Below are 19,085 nucleotides of genomic sequence, written 5' to 3' on the forward strand. Positions count from 1 at the left end.
TCTCAAACGATTGGACAAACGCTTTTTTCCACTTAAATGTTCCATTTCTTTCTTTCTCGCTTTCTTTTTTCTCCCTTTCTCTCTTTCTCTTAAAGAAATAAAATAAATAAATATCACGGGACAATTCACACCAATTGACCTAGCCTACCCCAAACCTAGTCCCAAAGTAAGCTTAGCAAAGCTTGTGTTATGGGTACTAAGCAACGGATAAATATAATACGGTATTTGACTATTTACACTATTTAAACATATACAAAACATATACAATGACTGTTTATCGAATAGAAAAACAATTTTTAAGCTACCTTTACAAATAACAAAGTTGTAAAGGTTTGAAATTCAAGATTAGACAGAGAAAGACATACTGGCATGTGACGTCACACGCCAGTAGCGCCATACTTGCTGCATAGAGAAAACCGTTTGAGAAAGAACCTGTCTCTTCAAAAAAATACTATAAATCCAATTTTCAACCGATTTAAATTTTCTCTTCGCTAAACACTATCTGTATATCTATATTTTCATAATAATACTAAGATATGGCAAAATCAGGAGTTACATACTAAAATTCATATCAAACACCCAAGACCCGAGTACAAACATTCGTATTTTACATACAAATATCTGCCCCGACACGGGAATTGAACCCGGGAGCTCAAGCTTCGTAGTCAGGTTCTCTAACCACTAGGCTATCTGGTCGTCAAAATGTCTTGATACTTAAATAACATTAACTTGTCTTCCAGGCTACGAAGCGGAGCACCTGTTGAAACGCAAGGCTGACATCATAACGCCGAACGGCTTGAACGTAAAGAAGTTCTCGGCTCTGCACGAGTTCCAGAACCTCCACGCTTTGGCGAAAGACAAGATACATGAGTTCGTGAGGGGACACTTCTATGGGTGAGCCTACTTCTTCATCATTAGGGCTAGGTGTTCCCTTGTTTTGCAGACAGAAATTTCGTTTAGCAGAAAATGTTTCATATAAACATGTTTCGCAGAAACACGATTCAAATTAATTTTGCAGTCACATTTTTTGTTCACAAATGAAATTGCGTCCAGCTCTTTAAGCGTGCACGCACACACACTCACTCAGCCATGCTACTGATGTGCCAAAGGAAACTTTAAAAAATTGCGGAAGTTTTAAAATTGGGGATTGAAACTTTCCGTTTCTTAAATTTTAATTTAGAGAGAGAGAGAGAGAGAGAGAGAGAAACATTTATTTACACATATTCGATACACATAAAAATACATTAGATGAAGAGAAAAAAAAATAATAACATCGAATAGTATAAAGTGGACCCCACTCAGCATAATGTTACAGCAAGCCGCAACGCTGTTTTTTCAGTGGGACCCATTTAAAAACTAACACATATAAAAGCATACAAAACACTATGACGACACGAACGCCAGAATTGCCTGTGTTCCTTGTGTAAATTTCCAGAAATTTCGGAGAACTTTCAATTTTTTTGCAAAATTTCCGCAATTTGCACATCTGTAGTCACTTACTCACTCACTCACTCACTCACTCACTCACTCACTCACTCACTCACTTACTCTCACTCACTTACTCACTACTCACTCACTTAGGCACTTACCCACTCACTCACTTACTCACTCACTCACTTACTCACTCACTCACTTACTCACTACTCACTCACTTAGGCACTTACCCACTCACTCACTTACTCACTCACTCACTTACTCACTCACGCACGCACACAAACCTTCGCACTTTGACTTTGGCACCAACGATGGGGAGCTAACAAATACTCATTTTCCAGCCACTTCAACTTCGACCTGGACAAGACGCTGTATCTGTTCACCGCCGGCAGATACGAGTTCGGCAACAAGGGAGCAGACATCTTCATAGAGGCTCTGGCGCGGTTAAATCATTACTTAAAGGTTAGTCAAGTCACCTTTGTCATTACAAACCGGCCAAGTGCGAGTCGGGGTCGCGCACGAAGGGTTCCGTACAATTACCTATACATCATTAGACATTAGCAAAAAGCAACGGCATTGTTCTATGGTAGCCCCCCTTAAATATTTATTTTATTCTAATTTTATTATTTATTTTTAAAGTGATTATGCAACTAAATTTTCTGTGAATATTTCAAGGGTTTCTGTGAATATCGTGAGGAAACCTGCACACAGCTGTGAAGTAATTCAATGGTGTGTGTGAAGTTTCCAATCCGCACTGGGCTCGCATGAGACCTATGCCCAGCAGTGGGACGTATATGATAATGATGATGATGAAGTTGTTTTTTTTTTTTTTTTTTTTTTTTTTTTTTTTTTTTTTTTTTTTTTATTCGACTGGATGGCAAACGAGCAAGTGGGTCTCCTGATGGTAAGAGATCACCACCGCCCATAGACACCTGCAACACCGGGGGGATTGCAGATACGTTGCCAACCTAGAGGCCTAAGATGGGATACCTCAAATGCCAGTAATTTCACCGGCTGTCTTACTCTCCACGCCGAAACACAACAATGCAAGCACTGCTGCTTCACGGCAGGATTAGCGAGCAAGATGGTGGTAGCAATCCGGGCGGACCTTGCACAAGGTCCTACCACCTGCAAGTCCATTTATTGCAGTCATCGGGCTCCGACGTGACAGTGGTAGCATTCCTGATCTTCCCGGCGAAGACGAACAACTTCAACGTGGAGAGTCTGCGAGGGCACGCCGTCACCAAAGCCCTGCGAGACACCATCAGCGACATACAGCAGAAGGTCGGCAAAAGGATGTACGACATATGCCTAAGGTCGGTTATAAACTTACTCACTTAATCACTCGCTCATTCACTAACTCACTCGCTCACCCACTAATTCAGTCGCTCACTACACCACGCGCTAACACTACTCGCTCACTCACTAATTCACTAACTTTCTCGCTCACTATACCGCACGCCGCTATACTAATCGCTCACTTAGTCACACACTACTCACAACTTCAACGTGGAGAGTCTCCGCGGGCACGCCGTCACCAAAGCCCTGCGAGACACTATAAGCGACATACAGCAGAAATTCGGCAAGCGGATGTACAACATATGCCTCAGGTCGGTTACAAACTTACTATCTTAATCACTTGCAAACTCACACTAACACACTCATTTGCTCACTCACTTACTCGTTCACTCACTAACTCACACACCCACTAACTGGCTCACTACACACGTGAAGAATCTGCGCGGGCATGCTGTCACCAAAGGCCTTAGGGACACCATCAGTGACATAAAGCGGAAGGTTGGCAAGCGGTTGTATGATGGATGTACCTTGTAATTTTTTCTCTGTGTATCCACTTTCTGTATCGCTTACTATGTCTGGTGTACAATAAAAAGTCTTTGTATTGTATTGTATTGTATGATATGCCTACTTAAGGTCAGTTACATTTAAACTTACTCTCTTAATCACTTGCTCACTCACACTAACTCACTCATTCGCTCACTCACTCACTCACTTGTTCACTCACTAATTCACTGCCTCACTCGCTCACTTTCTAACTTATTCGCTCTCTATACCACTCGTTCACTTACTCACTCATTACTCACAACTTCAACGTGGAGAGTCTGCGCGGGCACGCCGTCACTAAAGCATATGCCGACATATGCCTCAGGTTAGTAACAACGGTCCACTCGCTAACGTAATCACTCGCTCACTTACTCTTTCACTCACTAACTCTCTGGCTCACTCACTTATAATGCGTAACGTGTGTAAAACTTGCTCAGAACGCGCAAAACGCTACGCAGACGCACTACGCATTTAAATTTATATAGCGAAATTGAAAACTAAATTAAAATGCTGCCATGAAATAACCTTACAAAGGCAAGCGTAAGTCATTAAAACTTCAACAGTCGGGTTTTCGACTTTTAAATTTGTTTTATTTTTTAACCGACGAAAAAAAAAACGGAGGAGGTTCTCAAGTCGACGCGTATTTTTTTCATGTATTTTATTTGTTAAACCTAAAAGGAGATGGCGGGACGATCTGAGCGCTTTTCAGCTCGATTCAAAGTCAAAGTCAAAATAACTTTATTCAATTTAGGCTACAAGCGCTTTATTTTATTTTTTATAAACTTAAAACAACAACACATTAAAAAAACAACAAACAAAATGATAACAGTAATGGCGGCAAGACAAAATCTCTGTCACGAATATTTTTTTTACAAGGCACAGACAAATCAGTAAAGTCCTTATGCTTATGTCGCTGGCGAGATCAAATTGTCGCGCGATTTATATTTAAAAACATACCAAAGTGACATTTCGTATCGAGGAAATGTTGTGTCTATGGATGCCAGAATAGAGGCCCATTTAAATTGTGTTGATTTTGACAGCTGTTCCAAATTTGAAACTCATTACAGTACTATATTTGATACTGTAATTAACATTACGTTACTGTTGTTATCTCCTACCACAGATAAGAAAGTTGTCATAGTAAAGTCGGTGGTTTAATGCTGGTCAATGCCAACGGTTTTTGAACGCATTATAGAGGACTTATGATATGGGTGTAGATAATAGTATTTAATGCAACTGTATCGTAATAGGGGTCCTTAAAACACGAGTGTGGGTTTCACATGAGTGTTTTAAGGCCTAATTTATATTAAATCCTCTATCATATGTTCCGCGACCCATTGAGAATGACCTGCATTAACGAGAAGTAGGTAGGTATGTCTGCTGCTGCCCGTGCTGTAATGATGTATGAAATCTGTATTTGTATCGTAATGACCATTACGATACAGCCGTGTTCATAATAGAATCCAATGTCGTAATGCTGGCCATTACCTATGGTTTTTGAACGCATAATTGAGGATTTACTATATGGGTGTAGGTAAAATATGTTTAAATCTTTTTTTAGGGGTCACCTCCCGGAACCCTCGGACCTCCTGCATAAGGACGAGACAGTGCGTCTAAAGAGGTGTCTCTACGCGTTACAGAGAGACGGATTGCCGCCAGTCACCACCCACAATGTGGTAAGTGTACCGCACCACCTACGGCTAAATAATACCATAGTAAAAGAGAACAAGTAGGCTCACTACGAACTAAAGTACATCGCGCGTAAATGTGTGCGCGCCGGTTGGCGCCGGTACGCACGCACACACTGATAATTTAAGGAGGATTAAGTTTTCTTTAGTCAAGGCTGCGCTGCCGTCGGCGCCTTACGTTTTGATTTTAGCTCGCTCGTCTTGCGCTCGCTTCGCGTGATGATCGCCTTTTACGCTCGCGTACTCGTGCTTACGTATTTTTTGTATTAGGTATAGTTGTAAATTAGTGGTATATAAGTGTAGTGTAATAGTTTCGTGCAAGGACACATAAAAAAAATCCTGGGAGTGTCCGACACGCTCTTGGCCGGTTTTTTATTTAATTTTATTTTTTCAGGTGGACGATTGGAGCGACCCCGTCCTGAACGCAGTGAGGAGATGCCAAATGTTCAATACAGTCAACGACAACGTTAAAGTGAGTAAAAAGATATCGCTATCGCACTCAACTCAGCCTATATATGTCCCACTGCTGGGCATAGGTTTCTAAAAATGAGAGAGCGTGGGCCGTAGTTCCCACGCGGGCCCAGTGCGGATTGGGAACTTCACACACACCATTGAATTTCTTCGCAGGGTTGTGCAGGTTTCCTCGCGATGTTTTCCTTCACCGTACAGCTCGTGGTAAATTTGAAATGTAATTTGGCACATGAATTTGGAAAAACTCAGAGGTGCGAGCCGGGGTTTGAACCCACGATCCTCTGCTTGAGAGGTCAAACCACTCGGCCACCACGGCTTTTTGGAAAATATGATCACTGTTTTTTTTTCATACACAGATTAAATGTACTTTTCAATGTATGCGATATTCTAAAGTAACAGCACGTTGATAAATGTGAGAGACATCTAAGATGTGGCATGTGATGTGACATGACAAATAAATGTAAAATAGTAGATTGTACAACAAGAGCATAAAACGAGCCATTTTACCCAAGACGTTCATATAGCACGTAACACGTCGAGGGGAAAATGGGTTTAATGCTCGAGTTTTACACTCTGCTTTTCACTTAGATTGCTAGGAAATGAAATAGCAACAGGGGAAACAATTATTCACACTCTATGTACTTTTTATTTTTTATGCATTATTATATAAATAAAAAAAAATATTGATTTATTTTGATTGATTTGATTGATTTTTAGTTTTATATAAATTTTTATTTTATGCACTAGAGCATAAAAAGTCATTTTATGTCGCCTAGATACAGCATAAAAACGAACTTTACGAGCATGAGAAGTGAAAAAATATTTAAAGGTCCCCGTCCCAAGATAACACGGCCATGACGAACACTGACTTAAGGATTAAACTTTAAGAATCAATACCTACAAATAAGAATTCATTTTAATACATCTCATTTTGAAAATACAAACTGAAATAAAGATGGACCATCAGTGGTGTAGCGGTATAGCACGCGGTACGGATTACCGAGGACCTGGGTTCGATTCCCAGTGATGGTCTTATTTTTCTTTTTTTTCTGTGCATCTTTATTTCAGTTTGTATTTTCAATTTAGGTTTTACGGGATGACCGTAAAAGTAAAAATTTGGAATTTAAATAAAAAATACAAAAAGATTAAAAAAAAAACAATCTTAACATCTCTTTCTTCTTTTTTTTTAATTTTTTTTTTCTCCGTCTGACTAGGGCAAAGGAACTGGCTCATGCATACATGTTTATTTAACGTTTGGGCTCCACAGAAAACCAGCGTTACTGCACATAATGTGCGGCAACACATGCTGAGTGGAGACCCTTTTTGGTATCCTGCTGTGTCACCTAGTAACATATTTTTAGTGCTAGTTCTAGTCTTAGTTTTAGGTGGTACATTTTTGGAGCCAAAATAAACTTTTCTTTCTTTCTTTCTTTCTTTCTTTCATTTTACTTTCTGCTAGGTCATATTCCACCCCGAGTTCCTCACTTCGACCAACCCGCTCTTCGGTCTGGACTACGAGGAGTTCGTCCGGGGATGCCACCTCGGCGTGTTCCCCTCTTACTACGAGCCGTGGGGATACACCCCCGCCGAGTGTACCGTCATGGGTATACCCAGCATCACCACTAACCTTTCAGGTATTGAATTAAAAAATATACTTCGTTGAGTAAAAAATATATACCTCGTTGAGTAATAAAATGTATAGCTCGTTGAGTAAAAAAAAATCTCGGTGAGTAATAAAAATATATACCTCGTTGAGTAAATAAAGAATAAGTTCAAAGCATGGTTGATAAACTCTTTCCATACAATTTTTTTGTTTTATCAGTAGTTTTGTATATTGTACTGTAACTATTGTGTGTAAAAATGTTTTAAAATAAGTGTTTGGTTCGCCAACTAATTGTTTTGCAATTTGGCGAAATGTTTCATAAAATAAATGTCTATAATAATATTTTACAATAATATAAAAAGTAGTAAAATATATACCGCGTTGAGTGTTAAAATATATACTTCGTTGAGTAATAAAATGTATACCTCGTTGAGTAATAAAATATATACCTCGTTGAGTAAAAAATATACACCATGTTGAGTTTCTTGCCGGATTCTTTTCAACAGAATCCGAATCCGTGGTAGATTTTTTGTTTCTTGCCTAAATAGGGTATATTATGCAAAGCTGTGCGCAGGGGGCGACACTAGCGCAAACCACAATGACAACACAAATTTAAATTGAAAATACAAACTGAAATATAGATGCACAGAAAAACCAGAAAAATAAGACCATCACTGGGAATCGAACCCAGGTCCTCGGTATTCCGTACCGCGTGCTATACCGCTACACCACTGATGGTCAACGGTACCGACACGAATTTCCCCTATGCACCTCATATCTCAGCTTGTTTGTTTCTTATTTAGCCACTTAAGCAGTGACGCTAGCGACATCTATGCCGTAGCCCTCATCGAGAAACTTTTTCGGCACTCCATTGGAACTAACCGCTCACCCGGACAAGAGATATCGTTACTAAGCAATCACATTAAGATTGGTTTTTTGGAATCTTTTTGTATTTTTTGGGCTACGGCTCTACCCAAAAGGGTAGAGGCGATTTAGGGACCACATGCATTTGGAAATTCAACCTTATTGTTTTAAAAAATACAAAAAGATTCCAAAAAACCAATCTTAACACAAATTTAATCTATGATTTAATGTCATTTGTTTTATTTATTTGTTATTGATTGTGTAGGTATCTATGAACTTATGTTTGGAACAAATTTCATTTCATTTAAGTACTTACTTGTAAAAACAACTCAATACTTATGGGAATAACTCATTATTTACTCAATTGTTTCAAAAATGAACCGTATTACCTTAACAATAAATTCTTTTTTGCAGGTTTCGGCTGCTTCATGCAAGAACATATAGCTGATCCTATGTCATACGGCATATATGTCGTTGATAGAAGATATATATCGCTGGAGGGATCCGTACAACAGCTAGCACAATATATGTTTGACTTTACCAAGTAAGTTCACGCTGATAGGCAGGGCCTTACTTCGCATAACTTTATTTCGCATAATTATTATAAAAAACTCTAACAACTTAACCTATCCGAGTTGGTTTTGCTCTGACTCATGTAATTCGCTCACTTGATAAAATAATGCCAATTCATTTTATGTCAATTAAAGTTAAAGCTAATAATGTTATGTATATGAAAAGAGCGTACTCCTACCTTAAAGGCCGGCAACGCACTTGTGACTCTTCTGGTGTTGCAGGTGTCCATGGGCGACGGTAATCGCTTACCATCAGGCGATCCGCCTGCTCGTTTGCCCCCTATACCATAAAAAAAAAAATTTCAATTATACGGATTCTCTATTATGCTAAATAAGTGTTATACCTACTTTTTTATTATTATGCCAGGTCAATGTTATGCAAAATCTGTTATGCGAATTCATATTATGGCAATTAATTTTATGCGAAATAAGGAGCGACCTAATAGGTAATACCCAAGCATGTTTTTTATTTGTCCAAATGTATCTTTATTGCTTGACAAAGCGAGTTGTGGAAGAAATTTTCAATATCTTAAAAAAAGGGGAGTTAAAGGGGGGAGGGGAGTTGGGCCTCCGAATCTCGCACTCACCGTAAGAAACACAGCAAAACTACTATTTCACGCCGGTATTCTGTGGGAGTGTGGTACTAACCCGGTCGAGCCGGCCCATTCGTACTGCAGCCAGCAAGGTTACAGTAAGGCTCTACCATATGTATATGTATATGCAAGTTGAAGTGGCAATGGGCGGGCCATATCGCTCGAAGAACAGATAACCGTTGGGGGAGAAAAGTCCTCGAGTAGCGACGAACCGGAAGACGAAGCGTTGGCAGGCCTCCCACCAGGTGGACTGACGTCGTGAGAGTTGCGGGAAACCGGTGGATGCAAGTGGCGAGTTGTCGTTCATTGTGGCGTTCTAAGGGGGAGGCCTTTGTTCAGCAGTGGACGTCCTCCGGCTGATGATGATGTTGTCTATAAGACAAATACATAGATCCGACATAGATCTTGACGATAACGACCATGGATAGTCCATACTAAATTTCGTTGTATATAATATAAATTATATTATATACATAAACATATTATTATATTATAAGGTGTTATATCATATAATACCTTTATACGAGCAATACGGTATTTGACAACTCCTTAATTTGCCATATCTTAATATTATTTTGAAAAAATAGATATACAGATAGTGTTTAGCGAAGAGAAAATTGGAATCGGTTGAAAATTGGATTTATAGTGATTTTTTGAAAAATCTGTATACCTGTCTCTTTCTCAAACGGTTTTCTCTATGCAGCAAGTATGGCGGTACTGGCGTGTGACGTCAAATGCCAGTATGTCTTTCTCTGTCTAATCTTGAATTTCAAACCATTATAACTTTGTTATTTGTAAAGGTAGCTTAAAAATTGTTTCTCTATTCGATAACAGGCATTGTGAATTTTTAATTTATGTAACATATACAAAATAGTCAAATACCGTATTCTTGTAAACAGGCTGAGACCGACCGATATGAGGTCAGTATGGGAAAGTCTGAAACTATAAGACATACGAAGATCTGTTCTTAGGAACCATGCCTTCGATTTTAATGAGAAGAAAAACTGCATTCATACTTTACAAAAAAAAAAACTTACTCAGTTCTGAATCGAACCCGGTCATTTTGAAAAATAAAACAGAATATTTCTATTTCGATATCGGTAGTGCAGGTAATAAGCAATAAATGTTACTATGAAGTACGATATCTAGAATGAATAAAATGCATTGTATTTGATATTCTTTATGAGTATGTAATTTTATTTTTCAAAACATCCGGGTTCGATTCCCAAGCTGAGTACAAGTTTTTTGAAAATGTATTTCTATGCAGTTTTCTTGTTATTAAAATTATTTTTATTGTATTATAGTTTCAGACTTTCCCATACTGACCGATATTAATGTTACACCCTTATACGTATATAAATATATTTCGGGGATCTCGAAAACGGCTCCAACAATTTCGATGAAATTTGGCATGTAGGGGTTTTCGGGGATGAAAAATCGATCTAGCTCGGTCTTATCTCTGGGAAACCGATTGTTACCGAGTTTTAGCCCGAGCAAAGCTCGGTCGCCCAGGTACTAATCAGACAGATTTCTGTAAAGTTTGTTTGTTTGTTGTTCAGGATGTCTAGAAGGCAGCGTATTATTCAGAGGAATCGGACAGAGCGTCTCTCCGATTTGATGGACTGGAGGAATCTCGGTATTGTAAGTATCAGTAAAAAGAATAACGGACGAAATATACAGAATGATCAATCCAAATGGGTCAGTAGCGAGAAATATACAGAATGATCAATCCAAATGGGTCAGTAGCGAGAAATATACAGAATGATCAATCCAAATGGGTCAGTAGCGAGAAATATACAGAATGATCAATCCAAATGGGTCAGTAGCGAGAAATATACAGGATGATCAATCCAAATGGGTCAGTAGCGAGAAATATACAGGATGATCAATCCAAATGGGTCAGTAGCGAGAAATATACAGGATGATCAATCCAAATGGGTCAGTAGCGAGAAATATACAGAATGATCAATCCAAATGGGTCAAATATACAGAATGATCAATCCAAATGGGTCAGTAGCGAGAAATATACAGGATGATCAATCCAAATGGGTCAGTAGCGAGAAATATACAGGATGATCAATCCAAATGGGTCAGTAGCGAGAAATATACAGGATGATCAATCCAAATGGGTCAGTAGCGAGAAATATACAGGATGATCAATCCAAATGGGTCAGTAGCGAGAAATATACAGAATGATCAATCCAAATGGGTCAGTAGCGAGAAATATACAGAATGATCAATCCAAATGGGTCAGTAGCGAGAAATATACAGGATGATCAATCCAAATGGGTCAGTAGCGAGAAATATACAGGATGATCAATCCAAATGGGTCAGTAGCGAGAAATATACAGGATGATCAATCCAAATGGGTCAGTAGCGAGAAATATACAGGATGATCAATCCAATTGGGTCAGTAGCGAGAAATATACAGGATGATCAATCCAAATGGGTCAGTAGCGAGAAATATACAGGATGATGAATCCAAATGGGTCAGTAGCGAGAAATATACAGGATGATCAATCCAAATGGGTCAGTAGCGAGAAATATACAGGATGATCAATCCAAATGGGTCAGTAGCGAGAAATATACAGGATGATCAATCCAAATGGGTCAGTAGCGAGAAATATACAGAATGATCAATCCAAATGGGTCAGTAGCGAGAAATATACAGGATGATCAATCCAAATGGGTCAGTAGCGAGAAATATACAGAATGATCAATCCAAATGGGTCAGTAGCGAGAAATATACAGGATGATCAATCCAAATGGGTCAGTAGCGAGAAATATACAGGATGATCAATCCAAATGGGTCAGTAGCGAGAAATATATAGAATGATCAATCCAAATGGGTCAGTAGCGAGAAATATACAAGATGATCAATCCAAATGGGTCAGTAGCGAGAAATATACAGGATGATCAATCCAAATGGGTCAGTAGCGAGAAATATATAGAATGATCAATCCAAATGGGTCAGTAGCGAGAAATATACAGAATGATCAATCCAAATGGGTCAGTAGCGAGAAATATACAGGATGATCAATCCAAATGGGTCAGTAGCGAGAAATATACAGAATGATCAATCCAAATGGGTTAGTAGCGAGAAATATACAGGATGATCAATCCAAATGGGTCAGTAGCGAGAAATATACAGGATGATCAATCCAAATGGGTCAGTAGCGAGAAATATACAGGATGATCAATCCAAATGGGTCAGTAGCGAGAAATATACAGGATGATCAATCCAAATGGGTCAGTAGCGAGAAATATACAGGATGATCAATATCAGGGTGAGAAATCAGAAACTATGAGAGATAGCGAAATATGTTCTTGGGAACCATGGCTTCGATTTTAGATACAATAAAAATGGCATTCGAGTTTTTGTGATTTAACGCTCTTACGTAACCGGGAGTCGAAACTGGTCAAAATGTCACTACCAGAATATTGTATTGTCACCAGATTTACATAAGTATGCCAAATTTGAAGTCAATCCGACTACTGGAAGTGCGTCAAATTCACCTTGAAAGATTGGACCCGTACATACATACATACACACATTGCAAGGTAAATAAAAGCTTAACGAAAATGCAAACTGAAACAAAGATGCACAGAAAAAAACCCAGAAAAGAGACCAGCGCTGGGATTCGAACCCAGGTCCTCAGCATACCGTGCTGCGTGCTATAACCCCTACACCACCACTGGACAGGAGTCTAGACACAAATTGCTCCCATGCAACACATTACAGCCTGCTTTTTTCCTTTACTAGCCACTTAAGCAGCGACACTAGTGACATCTATTTGCAAATTTGGAGTTGAAATAAAAAATACAAAAAGACTCCAAAAAACCAATCATAAATAAAAGCTTGGAAAATGTGTTCCTTTTCACTTATAATTCACACGATCACGATGTAGAAATGTGCAGAATTTATAAACTTAATTGTTCAAAATCCTACTTTTAATATTATATATGTGAAAGTTTGTGAGTGAGTGAGTTTGTTACTTCTTCACGCTTAAACGGCTGGACGGATTTGGACGAAATTTGGCAAAAAGTTAGTTTATAACCTGGATTAAGACTTAGGATAGTTTTTATCCCAATGTTCCCACGGGATAGGGATAAAATCTCGTAACAAATGTAAACAACGATTTAATTTTCGGGGATTCTCACGGGAATTTTTAAAATCCCGGAATTTCTATTCAGCTGCTGACCTAAAGATTTACGTGTGCTAAGCCGCGGGTAAACGCTAGTAATGAGTGCTATCGCGTATGAATTAGCCGCTAGAGGCGCTAGTGTAGCGTGCGGTTTTCGAAATGTCAAATCTCATTGTTTTTGGGCGAGCTACGCGGGTTTACTCGTATTTATAATTAGAATAGTTTTGTGAATATTTTGCAATATCTGAAATTAATTATGGAAATTATGTGTTACGGGGCAATTAATATCTGTGTTTTGAGACAGTTTTGTCTTTCGGAAACTTTTGTCCTCCCTTTTTTTCCGAACAAAACGGGACTACGCAACACTGTGGTTGCTCGATATTTTTATGGTACGGTTTTAAGATGTATTAAATATGATTTTAATGTAAACTTTGTTTTCACGCCCGTAATAGCAGACTTTTAAAGCCACTCTTAAAACATCACGCAACAGTGGCGCCATCTAGAAAGACAAAAAACGATAGCCCTCATTGATAAGAATTGATGTCATGACAGGAATGAGATGTAATAAATGAATTAAACAAAAGTGGGTACTTACACAGTTGGTAAAAAAATTTTTTTTTTTCAGTATTACCGTCAAGCGCGAGCGCAGGCGCTCAAGATAGTGTATCCGGACTATGTGGACCACATGGACCAAGAGCTTGGCAAGAGGTTCAACTATCCCAGACCCATATCTGAACCTCCGAGCCCATCACACTCGAGTAAGTTCATTCCCCCGACGCAAAAAGGGGGTGTTATAAGTTTGACCGCTGTGTGTCTGTCTGTGGCACCGTAGCTCTGAAACGGGCGGGCCGATTTGAATGCGTTTTTTTAGGATGGCTCTTAGACATGTTTCATCGGAATCGGTTCAGCCGTTTTTGAGATGAACTTTTAAGTGACAAGTCGGGGGTTTTCCAACTTTTTGTTGGTTAAGTTAGGTTATGGATTGACTTTATTGATGTAATTGGTGTGAGAGCCAAAATGGCAAAAACGGAACCCTTATAGTTTCACCATGTCTGTCTGTTCGTCCGTCCGCGGCTTTGCTCAGGGACTATCAATGCTAGAAAGCTGTAACTTTGCAAGGATATATATGTAAACTATGCCGACAAAATGGTACAATAAAAAACTAAAAAAAAAATCTTTTTAGGGTACCTCCCATATGCGTAAAGTGGGAGTGTTTTTTTTCTCATCCAACCCTATAGTGTGGGGTATCGTTGGATAGGTATTTTATAATCATTAGGGGTTTGCTATTTTTCGATTCATTGATTTTTTTGCGAAATATTCAACTTTAAAGTGCAAATTATCATTAAAATCGAGCGTCCCCCCCCCTCTAAAATCTAAACCGGTGGGTGGAAAATTTTGTAAAAATTCAGGATGGTAGTAAGTATATCAAACTTTCAAGGAAAACTATAACGGCTAAGTTTGCTTGAAAATTATTAGTAGTTTTGCTCTTAAATAGCAGCCTAAGGTATAAAATATACCTAAACTTGGAAGATTCTGTATAAAATACGAAATCCTTAGAAAAATATTACTTAATTTTATGCTCTTGGCCGGTTTTTATATTATATTAGATAAATTTAAACATCCGTACGCCGAAAAATTCTGTTTATGTCTTTGTACCATAATCATTAATATACGTAATAAACGCGCGTAAGTCCGTACGCAACCGCGGAGCTCTCGCGACTGATGGCTGCCGGTAGGTAGGTATGCTGTGAATTCGTGGCGCGTAGGTATAACTCGCCTTTTTCGTATTGTGGTTAAAGCATATGTTAATCATTTCCAACCCAGTGCGTCGCCAACCCCAGCCAACATTCGTTAAAAGCACCAAAGACACCGACACCCAGACGTCTATAACTCAAAAATCGCTCGAAGTTCTCGATATAAAAGTCGACTCCACCGAAGTCAAATTCGAGCGACTGAATGAATCGGAGAGTGACACTTTTCGGACGCCGAATGAGAACTTTCGGTCGCCGAATGAGAACTTACTGGAGCCGCTTGGCGACGCCGTGTCGGAGCAGATCGAAGAGTTGATATCCAAGCTGAATTCTGTCGAAGACAAATAGGTTTACCTCACTGTATGTTTATAGTTAGGTCTTCCTGAGTGTGTTATTGGGTTAGATGGGTGGTTTAGTGTCCCATGATATTCGAGGAGTGTCTTTTCATAAGGGCTTATTTCCATTTTTCTCTTTTTTTTTCTTTTTTTTTATTGGACTGGATGGCAAACGAGCAAGTGTGTTTCGGAAGGTTCGAATCAAAAGGGCCTAATTCTTCATTTTATTTACACATATTATCTACGATGAATTATAATTTTCTGTAGAAATTCTTCGAAATTTAAAGCTGACTACAAAAAAAATAAACAGGTATAGGAAAAAAAAGCATTAGAAACGGAACATTGGAAGAATTTGCCAATAATTGTGTGAAAATATGACACCAAAATTGCTTTTAGATTTAACAATGATCGCTACATCGAAACCATTTAGCCATCAAAGCAATTAACATTCTTATAATGAGGGCTATCGCGAATGAATTTGCCGCTAGAGGCGCTAGTGTAGCGTGAGGTCTCCGAAATGTCAAATCTCATAGTTTTTGGGTGAGCTACGCGGGTTTATCTATAATTAGAAAAATTCTGTGAATATTTTGCAATATCTGAAATTAATTATGGCAAATATGCGTTCCGGGGCAATGAATGTCTGTGTTTTGAGACAGTTTTGTCTTTCGGAAACCTTTGATCTCCCTTTTTTCCGAACAAAACAGGGACTATGCAACACTGTGGCATGCTCGATATTTATATGGTACGGTTTTAAGGTGTATTAAATATGATTTTAATCTAAACTTTGTTTTCACGCCCGTAATAACAGACTTTGAAAGCCATACTTAAAAACATCACGCAACAGTGCGCCATCTAGTGAGACAAAAAACGATAGCCCTCATTGGATGAAGGGTAATAGAAAGAAATAGTAAGTTATTCGAAATTGGCTTAATTATAACATAACGAAATAGTTTTGCCACAACAAAACGGCTTAATTCCAAAAGCTCGCGTCATCTTAGCTTAACTCTGAAAATGTATGGTAATTTACGTAAATATTTGGGTAGATAAGGTAATGTATGTAGTGCCATAACATTTATGTCAAGTTGCTTCTATACAATCCTACTTATATTATAAATGCGAAAGTTTGTGTGAGTGAGTGAAAGTATGTTTGTTACTGTGGACGGATTTGGATGAAATTTGGTATGTAAATAGCTGGACATCTGGAACAAAACATAGACTACTTTTTATCCCGATACTGCCAAGGGATAGGGATAAAATCTCGAAACAACAACCGCTGGGCTTAGAGTCGTGATATTTGACATGATTGTTTTTAACGTAACGTCCAGGGATGTAACGAATGTGGTTTTATCGGAACCGAAAGCGGAAGCAGACTTTTTCAATTTTGTTTATCGGAACCAGAAACGGAATCGGAACCGAAAACGGAACCGGAACCAGAACCGGAGCCTGAGTGTTAGGTGGAGCACGTGGCCAACGAGGAGATGAGCGAATGACTGGTTTAAACCTGCTTGTTGATGATGTATTGACATCCGATATAACATCCGTTCCAAAAGTAACGGAACCGGAACCGAAACGGATGTAAAAACCAAACGGAACTTCCGAATTAACGGAAACGGAACCGGAGCTCCGTAACATCCCTGGTAAGGTCAATGAAAACCACGATTTAATTTTCGGAAATTCCCACGGAAATTTCTCGAAAATTCAATTCAGCTGCTGGATCTATTGATTGACTAAAATCTTTGATGAACCATACTACTAGATTCAAGATCCCATACAAAATCAAAGCGAAAAAGTGGCCGTGTTGCTTATGTCATAGACAGTCTTATACTTATAGCTATATATCTGTTTTACCTTCTAAATTAATTTAAAATATATACCTTAAGTCTAAGCAACAAAGATTCAAATAATAGTAATTGTATATAATACTTACGACGTATCGTCATAAGACAAGCAAAAACGTTCGATTAACAAAAGAACATTCATCTTTCAAAAAGATGTCATTCTATTTTAGGAACAGGGTAATAATGGAGTCGCAATTATTATAAGACAGACAGTTTTTTATTTCACAGAAATATAACACAAAAAAATTACATATACAAATATTGTCATGAAACGAAATGTTCTTATAGATACTTAACTGAATTAAGTTAACTAATTGGAAAATGGGTGATTGACAACACTTCAAAAACCTGCTTTCAAATTAAAAACACCATATTCAAATCGGTTCACCCGTTTAAGAGCTACGTACGGTGTCACAGACAGACACACAGACACACATTGCGGTCAAACTTATAACACCCCCCTTTTTGCGTCAGGGGTTAAAAAGACAACATAAATGTTTTACCAGATTTGACGTCATCGATTCGGTTAATTCTCATACCGCTGCTTGCACTGTATTTTGTTTCACGAGAATCTGCAATTAACGGCAATATTATAAATATCATACGGCTTGAACTTGAAGCTTTACGTCTTCTTTAATAATATAGCTTCACTTCACCTCGCCACACTTAATCTTATATTATTTTAAACATTTATGTAACTTTACCTGCAATTTTGGAATCGCCATTTTCCGTAATCTACGCCTTTGGCTATTTCCAACTATGTCAAATTTATCAAAATGAATCGAACATACAGTCGAATTTTTGTGCGGTCTGTAAAGTTCTTCTTCTCTTTCTCTCGCGACAATAGATGTCCATTCCGCACAGCGAAAAGGATCACTAGGAAATCTACAAAAAAAAAAAAAAAAAAAAATATTTTAAAATGAGAACTACTCTACGAATTTTTTGTTCCAGAAACACCGATTATTGGCAAGATGGTTGGCCAAACAATAAATTATTGATTTTAAATGTAAACTGCCAATTTTTACGTACTTTAAATAAAATACTGACTTGTACTTACCTAAAGAAGGATATTCCTTCAGAAACCCTAGTGTTACGGTGGCTGTTTCCGCAATTTATAAATGAACATTGTGGCATTTTAACACGTCCGCACTTTGGCTCTGGTTGACGCGTACTGTCAGAAATAAGAGCACAAATTTATTTTGTGCTCTTATTTCTCTGGCCGTTTTCAGAGCTGTGACCTTGAATCTAGTAGTATGGTTCATCAAAGACTAAAATGGAAACCGTGGATTTAGTTTTGCACGATTTCCCAAAAAAAGTTTAGAGTGGAAAGAAGCCATTTTGAGACACTTCTCATTTATTATCTTGGGTTTGACGAGTGGATATGCCCAATGCTTAGTCTAACATTTAGACAGTTTGACTACGAAGCTTGGGGACGGCACTTGCAAAAAAATATTTCGATCTCCACATTCTACACTAGAATAATGGCGTTATTTTGCATTTGTTTTTGGTTTTTCTCACAAAACTTGATAAGATAAATAGAAATGTTTTTTTTTTTATGTATAGGTGCTTAATGGAATATATGATTTTAGAAAAACACGCCACTTTTGGCGGACCTATGAAGGCGAATAATACATTTTTGAAATATCTTAAAAATTATGCATTTATTTATTTTCATGTTTACGAAATATTTTTTTGTCCTACCCCATAGAGTGGGGTATCGTTGTTTAGAGCTCTTTGATCAGATAAATACAGTATTTTACCAGCTTTTTATCCTTTTAAGAAATATTAGAAAACAAAGGAATGAAAAGCTGCTAAAGTCAGTTTTTAAAAAAAAATTAGTATGACATTTCTATTTTTCTTATTATAAGTACCATGGTTTTTCTTCACTATATACCACTGTTTTTTTTTCTTAATTTTTATTTCACCATATTGTTAGTTATTATTTTTAA

The 19,085-nt window shown here is 38.1% G+C and overlaps 1 protein-coding gene across 3 annotated transcripts in view; it reads left to right on the forward strand.

Annotated features, from left to right (window-relative positions):
* The window catches only part of Glys (glycogen [starch] synthase), a 43,983-nt gene that overhangs the window by 20,247 nt on the left and 4,651 nt on the right, over positions 1–19,085 (forward strand). For all 3 annotated transcript variants that reach the window (XM_074109380.1, XM_074109379.1, XM_074109381.1), the window contains 9 exons: positions 741–894; positions 1,776–1,896; positions 2,584–2,750; positions 4,838–4,952; positions 5,359–5,436; positions 6,895–7,069; positions 8,317–8,446; positions 10,627–10,708; positions 13,838–13,970. In XM_074109380.1, the coding sequence (XP_073965481.1) occupies positions 741–894; positions 1,776–1,896; positions 2,584–2,750; positions 4,838–4,952; positions 5,359–5,436; positions 6,895–7,069; positions 8,317–8,446; positions 10,627–10,708; positions 13,838–13,970 (1,155 nt within the window). The remainder of the gene's footprint in view (positions 1–740; positions 895–1,775; positions 1,897–2,583; positions 2,751–4,837; positions 4,953–5,358; positions 5,437–6,894; positions 7,070–8,316; positions 8,447–10,626; positions 10,709–13,837; positions 13,971–19,085) is intronic.

Source organism: Choristoneura fumiferana, chromosome 28, assembly GCF_025370935.1.
Source record: "Choristoneura fumiferana chromosome 28, NRCan_CFum_1, whole genome shotgun sequence".
In the NCBI taxonomy this organism is placed as follows: Eukaryota; Metazoa; Arthropoda; class Insecta; order Lepidoptera; family Tortricidae; genus Choristoneura; species Choristoneura fumiferana.